This window comes from Etheostoma spectabile, chromosome 6 (genome assembly GCF_008692095.1).
Source record: "Etheostoma spectabile isolate EspeVRDwgs_2016 chromosome 6, UIUC_Espe_1.0, whole genome shotgun sequence".
Taxonomy (NCBI): Eukaryota; Metazoa; Chordata; class Actinopteri; order Perciformes; family Percidae; genus Etheostoma; species Etheostoma spectabile.
In genome coordinates, this window is record NC_045738.1 from 563,109 (window position 1) to 570,952 (window position 7,844).

Genomic DNA, 7,844 nt, shown 5'->3' on the forward strand with positions numbered 1-7,844 from the left:
TCTGTCCAATTGGAGTTTTCTGTTGCACGACTAAAACAACCGTTTGAACGTACACGTTCCACCAAAACAAGTTCCTTCCTGCAGGCTATTCATTTTATAACTAAGCTTACTTTATACACAAACTTGCCTTTATCTATTTTTCTTTTCTCTTATTTTTGCTTTTTTATTTGGAAATGCAGACGTTGAATACGTCTTCAGGCCTCTAAAAACCCTTCAAATGAAGTGTAAGAAATCCCTTGTTGCATTGTTCTTCTCCTTTTGGAATTTTGAACGCAGCATGAGAAATACCCTCTAAATTGCGTGCTTTTATTCACAACGCAAGGCAGTTTTGTAAGAAGTTCAAACCAAGATGTTTGTACCCAGACTTCTCAGCGTGACATACTTACACTGGACATCAAGGTGAACCTCAGTGGAGTTGATCCGGGCGATGCCCCTCCAGCTGATGTCATTCCAGGCCTGACAGAGGTACAGCCCCCCGTGGCTGGGCTGGACGTCAGAGATGGTGTGATTCTGTCCTGAACTGATGAAGTGTCCGTCTTTATACAGGCTGTATCCACGTTGTGTCACAGGTGGGACGGCGTCACTGCTGCAGGTGAAAGTCACCGAACTTCCTTTGACGACTGATGGACTCATTGACAACTTGACTTTCCTGGGAGCATCTGATTGAAAGAAGTAGAGGATGTTATTGTCACAGAGTTAGCAAATTTATCCTAGCCTTAATCATTGTCAGTGAATCACAATGAAAAGTGACTTGGGGAAAAAGATGCGAGTAAGTCACTGCATTAAGCGCAGATGATATATATGTAATACATTTCTATTTTCTTGACTCTAATTGGAGCTCCATGGAAAGGAGGTTAAAAAAAATCCCAAAGTACTGTAGGCACACTTTGTTTTCTGTCGTCATTCATCTACGCTACACAGCCAAAACACCCAAGCATTCATAGGGGGAATTTTAATCTTTGAAATAGCCGAGTCCCTGCAACTTGATCTTTGAAATGTTTTTGTGTTGTAAGTTATTCATGTACTTACACTGAACACTCAGAGCCACAGAGGCAGATCTGGCCGTCTCTTGTCCCAGGACGGCACAGTGGTACCTCCCAGCATCCTCTCTCCCGGCCTGGAAGACTGGATTTGGTACACGTTGTCCATCTCTGAACCAGACAATGCTCACAGGCGTGGGACAACCTGACACACAGGTCAATCTGACAACGTCTCCCTCCGTCACGGTGCTCGGCTGTACGACAGCGGTCAACTCTGATTCAGACACAGAAGCAGAATTAATTTCTCTAAATAGCTAATTCACAAGGAATATACATTGTTTCCTATTATTTAGTTATTACCTTTTACGGACAAGCTAGCAAATGTTTTACTTCTCCATCTGTTGAACGTTGTCACAAAATTAAAAAAGTATGCGCCCTCATCACTTGGTTGTACATCATTGATCTTCAGTTTACAGTCACTCCACCGGTTGCCCACATATTGAAAGTGGTTTGGGGGTGAAGGGATTTGTGAAAGGAGAAACTGCTTCCAATTCCCATCTACATACAGGGCTTTAGACCAGCTGGTTGAAATGACAATATGAGCTGAAGGATAATCATACTCGCACTTAATAACTACTGACGTCCCTTTTAAAGCACACTCATCTTCAACGATCACCCTCCAGTCTCCACTCCACACACCTTTGGGCGAAAATAAAAAAAGATACAGTCAGATAGATTTGGCCGTAGCTATTTTACCAACAGGATTTGGCAAAAGGATCCATAAAATACTCAAATTAAATGAAATGTATACATTGGTTTTCAAAGTTCTAAGCAGCAGTGGCATAATCTTTACATTGCAGTTATTACTTTTTTATTTACTATTATGTTTTTTTTACAAAAATGTGTTTCCTTACCTGGCGATATTGTCACCAGAATAATCAGAATCAAATTGTCCATTGTTAGAAATCAACCTGCAACATCATGACACAGATGAATATACAATCTAAAAAATAAACGTGTTTGTGCACGTCAAATATAATAGTACTCACACACTGAAGACATCAGATGGATTGCTTTGCACATTCCTGAGGGTGATTTTTTTGTGGAGTGAAAAGCAGAAGTTGGAGGGTGTGTACCTCCCTGCTTCCTCTCATCATATTGTCATCACATTCAGAGTGCTCATCATGTTAAGTTGGGAAACCTCACGCACAGTAATGTGGTCTGACTCTGAACACACACACACACACATGAAAGGGAACTGGGATGTGGGTAAACAAGACTGAGACATTGGATCCATTGGTTGTATACCAGTTGGTTGTGTATGTATTATAGACACTGTGGAGACACAACAGGCAACAGCCGTGCGAAGTAGCACCTTCACTTCCTCCAAATGTTCATGGGTGCCTATAGCTTCAAGGTGCCCTGCCACACGTATTTCATGATTTTGTGGTAATGTCTGAAGTTCTACCATGCACTCTGTAAATTCTAAAAACTTTTAAAAAGTGTTTTTGTTTTCATATCCATGGCATATCTTTTTATTTTCATGTAAAATATGGTGACCTATGAAGACCTCCAGGTACAGTACTTCACTCCCAAGAGGTGTTTCTCTGGGTAAAGTTCTCTATTACTATTATTATTTGACTACGCCTGATGAAGATCTTTGTTAGATCGAAACCAATGAAGCTTGGAGCTGTCAGTGTGAGCATCCGTTGTCTGTTTTATTGTCTTATTAGGGCATCATGAGCAATTTGACTTAGTACGGACTTATTAATATCTTGGCATAACTAAGATGTCCACTGCAGCTCCACACAGAGTGGAAATGTCCTAAGTCAGGGGTCTCAAACTCAACTTACTTGGGGGCCGTTGGAAGTAGAGCCTGGGTTTGGCTGGGCCGCATCAAGTATTAAAAAAAACAAAACTATTTCCTCCAAACAGGGCGCGGAACTGCCGGTGCTTTAGGCCCCTAGATCTGATATGGTTGGTGAATTTCACAACAACAGACATCACATTGTCAAACCTCAGGCATTTGCCGCAAAGGGTACTTAGCTAGCTTGACAACGGTTACGCCGCTGTCACGAGACTACGGTAGCCCATAAGTGACAAACGCAATGACAAAAAGTTTCAGAACGCGCGGGCCGCACTAACACTTAACTTTGATGTCAAGTTGGGGGCCACAAAATATCATCCCGCGGGCCGCAATTGGCCCCCGGGCCGCGAGTTTGAGACCCATGTCCTAAGTACAAAATAGTGACACATTTCTTTTGCGTCATGTGGGTAAGAGAGCAAGACAAAAAAAATAGATTAATGGTTCAGTAACTGCACGTGATGTTGTAGTGATATGCAATACAAGAAAAAGGTTGAGGAATAGAACTTGTAGTCAGTTCCTATTGTGAGGTTTAACCAGCAGGTTAAAGGCCTTATTGCCAGTCAGTATGATTTCAAAATGACCAACAGGCAGCGGTGATGTTTCATTTCCCCACATTTTTGTAAGATTGTTGTCTGCTGTGGGAGATACAGTAATTGGAAGGACAAATGAACACGCCAACAATGCAGCAACACCCTCATGACCGGTCAGTGTCAGTGTGAGTAAAATAGTGCAATCTACTCCCCCCCCCGTGTAATCAAAGGATTAAATATAATAGATCAAATCAGATCAAATAGACAAGTAAGTAACTTCTTTGAAATACATTTATTCTCATTATAAATTGGCCAAATAACACTGAATAAAAAAGGAAATACATGCTGCTGTTTTTGATCACATGTCTTTATTGCCACCGTATTTTTCTTTTGTTAGCAATGCATACTAAAGAACCGAACATGACAGACGATCAAGATTCCATGTCTCATTTTACATCTTCAGTGTACCAAATCAACGCTTTTACTGTTAGTCCCATTTACTGAAAAGAAAGGAGGCGTTGTGTTAATATGGCGTTCGTTTGGTTGATTTGAATGACTGTATGATGATTCTGATGAGAGAAAACCAAAATCTGGTTTTCATGAAACTCATCCAAACAAATGCACTGTATCCCTCTGGTATTACTGCTACTACACTTTTCTTACCGTCAGCCATTTTCTTCTTCATCAATACTGTTAGTTTGTGAGCTTCAAACATGGCAACATACATTCAAGCTACACAATTGTTAGTATAATGTTTCTTTAGAGTAACAAACCACAGCGTGTAGTTTTGCATTATTGATGGCTTTGCTTACTCTACATAAGCATGGAGAGACTGATTTAAAGGTATAATATGTAACCCTAACACACAGAGTTCACAGTTAACCACTTCTCCCACACAAAGCCCTGAATTACAGGAATAAAAGGTTTTCTGATTGTTCACAGCGGTTACGTTCTAAAACACAAACAACGCCTCAGCGGGAAGGTGCGGCATTGCCAGATTTTGTGTAAATGCAAAGCTTGGGAATACCTGGAATAAGAACAAGTGGTACAATCCGCATGCTGATAATAGCTTGGGGTTACACAACCAACGTGGGGGCCAAAACACTCTGTTTGTGATCCCCATAAACGTCCCGCTCAAAGAAGAAAAAGGAGAGAAAATTCAGGCAAAGAGCAGGGTCTCTGAAGATAAAGACAGCGCCACACACTTCTAGTAGATCATAAGTAATCATTGAGAAGGATTACTGTTGTATTGGTCTATACATCTTACCTACATATCCCACATATTATACCTTTAATGGAAGCAAGCTATTTCAACTGAATATATGTTGCAGCATGAGCAATCCAAATAAGCCTGTTAACAATTTAGAACATTGTTGTATACAGTGTGGAAAATCATGTGTCAATCAGGTGTTTACAGATGTCAAATAATTTTCCACATGTTTCTTACACTAATGTGTCTTTGAGCCTCATTTGTATGGGAGACAAATATTTTTTAATACAAATGGTTTTCACTTTTTAATGGCCAAAGGATGCAAAAGATGCTGTAGTAACCATACTGTGTCATCAACATGTATTTGTGTCAACTATCAAGAGTAACCTATGTCCTTTGCGTTCCACCAAATTTCGTAATATGTATTTTCCGTTTCCTTCCGCTTTTTTCATGTTGGAATTTTAAATTCAGTGGATTTAGGAGGACTATTGTTGACTCGACTGCTCCTCAGATGTCTGCAGGGTTAATTGAGACAGCTAGCTAGACCACATGTCCAATCTGAGTTTTCGCTCAAACGATTATTTTCAAACTATTTTGCAGCGGCTCTGAGCGGAGTATCGCACCGCCCATGACCATTCTGATTGGTTTAAAGACATGCCAATAAACCAGTTTTCACACCGTTTTCCCCTCATCCCTAAATGCTATGTGGAGTAGCCAGACCCTCCTTCAGCGCGCTTTGGAGGAGGGTCTGGCAAAGCGAGACTAACTAAAGAGCAACAATGGATATATCGCCTGTACAGTGTTTATGAATACAAGCAAAATGGCCAACAAGGTGAATTTTTCTGTTTTTGTTTTGAAGCATTTCTGCTTCATCAGGCAGCAGACAGTGGTGAGATGCATAGATAAAAAAAGGGAAAGACATGCAACACAGTTTAGGCGCTGGCCTCCCAGTCAGCACCAGGACCACGTGTTGTCCTTGTGGTCTGGTGAACCATAGAGAATCCACAACGACATGTCTGACCCAGAACGGCCGACGGCATCGTCTGCGCTCACTAGGAATCACTTCCTGTCCTACAGTGTGAATGTAAAGTGATCGGTTCACATGAGGAAGGCTGATGTGTTGTTCAGCTGAGGGAGAAGATGGGAAACGTCAGTGGAGAATAGTAGAGCAAATTAGAACAAAGTTAACCTTGAATAGAACAGAACACGCTACCTTCAGCTGTTTACATTTTCTTTGGTTGTTGCACCACTGAGACTCCATTATTAAGATAAACAGGTAACATGTTTTTTTAAATTTACTTTTGTGTGGCTTTTGTTCATCTTTCAGGGGCACAACTTTGCTGGATTCCTGTAAAAACCTCCTTGATTTCACAGTAGGACTCGTACTGTAAGTGGGGTGATCACAGTACTGATGTGTTCCCATGCATATAATCTTTAAAGTTATGTATTGACCATTTTAAGTACAATATATATAAAACAGCCAAATCAAAACTGGACAAAAGAGTATCTCTGAGGTTTGTAAATGAAAATATTGACACTTGCCTTTTTTCTTCTACGGGTCAATGGAGAGGCTGGTGCAGTAAAGTGTAAACAACTTTGGAGGAATCCTTCGGCTTTTTATCACCACCCACTGGCAGATTGTGGACCTGCACCTGGTCCACACTGAACCAACACAGCAACAACAAACAGCCCCCATTAAAGTTCATCTGGACATCTGACTTAGATCAAATCATAAACGCTGCTCTTCATTTTGCCGCAGAACCATTAAAATGTTCTAATGTCCAAAAAACTGGGATGAGAAATTCATTGGGACTCTCATAAACTGGAGGAAGGTGTTGGATATCACAGACGAGAGTAAAGACAGAGGAAAAGACAAGGAGTGGGAAAGTGTAGGGAGACCAGAGAGAAGGTGATGAAAGGAAGATAAAGAAGAAAGCAAGAGGGCCAATGTGGTTGTAAAATAGAAGCAAGACATAAAACAGTAGATGGTTGCTGTGGTCAGCAGCTCAGACGGGTGGTGGAAATGGGAAGAAGGAGACAGAGGGAAGTGAAACCGACAGAGAGAGAAAGGGAGAGAGAGAGGGGGGGGGGAGAGAGAAAGATGAAGAGAGTAGTTCAGGGGGCGAGAGAAAGTGGCAGATATAGAGGAAGATGGTGCGTACCTGGACAACTTGGAATAGTGGACAGTGATGTAGTTAGGGGCGGGGCTGTGAGTTTCAACTTCTGTGATTGGTGGAGCATCCTTCAGAGGAACGATGGCCGGGTGGCCGCTGTCACTCAAGTCGTCTGGCTCCTCCTGTGTACGCACACACGATACATTTGGATGATTTGTGACATTTTGACATTCTTTTCCAGAGTTATACAAGACTCTCAGACTGGGTACTGAGTTGCGTACCGGTATGTCGGACATCTTGCCCTTTCTCACTGGAAAGGTCTGTTGGGCTGACTCATAGAACATGGTGTCAGCTGTCACTGAGGGACGCTGGGGTGACACACACACACACACATACACACAGAACAAGACACAAAGTTATTGATAATAATAATAATAATTATAATAATAACAATAATAACAATAATATACCTTTATTTCACAAATAGGTCCATAGCAGGAAAAGCATGTATTTGAACTTTCAGCTCCAGGTAACCAAAAACAGAAGATGCTGAGTCATTTTAAGACTGAATTACAAATTATAAAACAATGAGTACTGTACCTTGTTTGCTGCTTCTCCTGAATCCATGTCGACTCTGTGCATGTTCTTACTGTGAAAAATCAGGGACAATATTATCAAACCCCAACCAAGTGACGGCTCATACTACAAAAGTAATGCTATTAATCTTTTTTTCTTAAATCATGTGGAAGGTTGCAGAAATGGCAGTGAGTAAGTAGCCGTGTGCTTCCTGTCACCTGATCATGATGGCCACTGTGAGAGTGATGAGTCCAGCAGACACCCCTACTGCTGACGCCAAGGCAATGACCTTAAGACGGCCTGCCAGGGGGAGGATAACAAAGGTTATCAACATGAGTAGAAGCAATAACAAAAGGGGGGGAAATGTGAAATAACATGAGATGAATAAAAATAGTACACCAGATATCAAAATAGAAACAGAGAAAGTGACCATGCAGGCGTCTAGACTTGTGTTTCCAGTTCGGATTTCCAAACCCAACTCCACTCCTTCAAGCTGTCTAGACTTAAATAGTAGTTTTCCACAACACCTCATCACCCCCTTCTCTTTCCTCATAGTGAGAGGGCTTT

At 41.5% G+C, this 7,844-nt stretch overlaps 2 protein-coding genes and 1 long non-coding RNA gene across 4 annotated transcripts in view; 1 reads left to right on the forward strand and 2 right to left on the reverse strand.

The window, feature by feature from the left end:
- The window catches only part of LOC116690947 (B-cell receptor CD22), a 24,680-nt gene that overhangs the window by 3,605 nt on the left and 13,231 nt on the right, over window positions 1-7,844 (reverse strand). The window contains exons 2-6 of one of the 2 annotated variants that reach the window (XM_032518190.1): window positions 6,353-6,361; window positions 1,895-1,996; window positions 1,341-1,679; window positions 1,030-1,254; window positions 387-659 (exon numbers count right to left, since the gene is read on the reverse strand). In XM_032518190.1, the coding sequence (XP_032374081.1) occupies window positions 387-659; window positions 1,030-1,254; window positions 1,341-1,679; window positions 1,895-1,937 (880 nt within the window). In that variant the 5' untranslated portion in view covers window positions 1,938-1,996; window positions 6,353-6,361. Of the gene's footprint in view, window positions 1-386; window positions 660-1,029; window positions 1,255-1,340; window positions 1,680-1,894; window positions 1,997-2,029; window positions 2,214-6,352; window positions 6,362-7,844 lie in introns of those variants that run through there. The other variant, XM_032518189.1, reaches the window with a different exon arrangement.
- LOC116690972 (uncharacterized) overlaps window positions 1-7,844 on the forward strand; it is an 11,211-nt gene that overhangs the window by 2,121 nt on the left and 1,246 nt on the right. Inside the window, exon 2 of the long non-coding RNA XR_004332405.1 lies at window positions 6,492-6,496. This is a non-coding gene — a long non-coding RNA (uncharacterized LOC116690972). The remainder of the gene's footprint in view (window positions 1-6,491; window positions 6,497-7,844) is intronic.
- Window positions 4,043-7,844, reverse strand: part of si:dkey-33i11.1 (sialoadhesin) — a 10,945-nt gene continuing 7,143 nt past the window's right edge. The window contains exons 14-19 of the mRNA XM_032518188.1: window positions 7,496-7,577; window positions 7,302-7,350; window positions 6,983-7,069; window positions 6,750-6,883; window positions 6,125-6,249; window positions 4,043-5,719 (exon numbers count right to left, since the gene is read on the reverse strand). Of these exons, the coding sequence (XP_032374079.1) occupies window positions 6,147-6,249; window positions 6,750-6,883; window positions 6,983-7,069; window positions 7,302-7,350; window positions 7,496-7,577 (455 nt within the window). The 3' untranslated portion in view covers window positions 4,043-5,719; window positions 6,125-6,146. The remainder of the gene's footprint in view (window positions 5,720-6,124; window positions 6,250-6,749; window positions 6,884-6,982; window positions 7,070-7,301; window positions 7,351-7,495; window positions 7,578-7,844) is intronic.